General features: G+C 47.0%; 1 protein-coding gene across 2 annotated transcripts in view; it reads left to right on the top strand.

The window, feature by feature from the left end:
- The window catches only part of LOC119587054 (14-3-3 protein zeta), a 13493-nt gene that overhangs the window by 6261 nt on the left and 6064 nt on the right, over positions 1-1168 (top strand). For both annotated transcript variants that reach the window (XM_037935802.1, XM_037935801.1), the window contains exon 5: positions 402-525. In XM_037935802.1, coding sequence (XP_037791730.1) covers positions 402-525 — 124 coding nt within the window. The remainder of the gene's footprint in view (positions 1-401; positions 526-1168) is intronic.

Raw genomic sequence — 1168 nt, 5'->3', positions numbered from 1 at the left:
GGAGACAGGCCGACCCCCTCGCGGAGCTCCTGCCCGCCGTTCATTCCCGCGCAGTCACTCCGTTGAATGATGCTTTGACGAAGGAAATAGACTGCGTGCTTGCATCCTCCAATCTGTAGCATTTAAGACTTCCTCGATGGTTTGACGGCCTTTTGTTTCTCGAATTCCGCCGGCAAACGGTTCGGCCACGCGTGACTTCTTCCACGCGGCATTCCGGGGTTTTCGAGGGGGCTTGCTCCAGGAGGTAGAATGTTAATCACTCGGAATGCCTTTGCTGTAATATCACATTCGTAGACTCGTGTTCTCTATCGAATTTTTGACTTTTGATGCCTTTTTTTGAGTCCAGAAGTTTTCATTCGTCAGGATAAAATGTAACGAGGGAACTTTCTTTTGCTTTGCAGGGTCTCCTCGACAAGTTCCTTATTCCCAAAGCCTCCAACCCTGAATCTAAGGTCTTCTACCTGAAGATGAAGGGAGATTATTACAGGTACCTTGCTGAAGTCGCCACCGGTGATGCGCGAGCGGGTAAGTACTCGTATTTATTACTTCTGTTAGCATCTGTTCCACCCATAACCTCAGGTAGTTCTCTTTTCTCAAGAAAACCCACGAACAAAGTCTTTAGCTGACTAGATGAATGTAGGTCAGAGTTAAGCCTTGCCAATATTTTTTGTAGCATCTACGGTATTTAATTAGAGTATTTATGATGGTGGTAGATCAGCCTGTGATAGCGTAGGTTGTGGAATCCGGGACTGGGCCGTACTTCCGGCACGTAAAGCATCATCCCCGCCCCGTGGGAACTTGCTGTCCGCGTTTAAACCTTCCGGCAAACCTAGGGCTCCTTACCGAGATATTTTAGGCACAGGTTTGTGCTCGTTTTAACAAATGCATGATGGGGGGAGCCAATCCTTGGGTCTTCGTTGTAGGTCTGGGTTTGATTAATACGGTAGGTTGTAGCTTAATGCGTTTGAGGTAGCTTAGTGTGTGGCTAGAGATTTTTTTCTCTCCCAAAACTATTGTGGTTAGTTTAGTTAGCATTCAGTTAGAATCTAATTACGTAACATTAGCCGCAATTCGTACAAGTAGTTAGATTGTTGAATTTACGAAGGGAACTTGTCCCCATGAGCAGAGGGCGTGGTCAGACGGGGGCGTGACTCAACAACGGTCTCGT

The sequence above is a fragment of the Penaeus monodon genome, chromosome 22 (genome assembly GCF_015228065.2).
Source record: "Penaeus monodon isolate SGIC_2016 chromosome 22, NSTDA_Pmon_1, whole genome shotgun sequence".
Classification (NCBI taxonomy): Eukaryota; Metazoa; Arthropoda; class Malacostraca; order Decapoda; family Penaeidae; genus Penaeus; species Penaeus monodon.
This window is presented reverse-complemented; position numbering and strand designations above follow the sequence as displayed.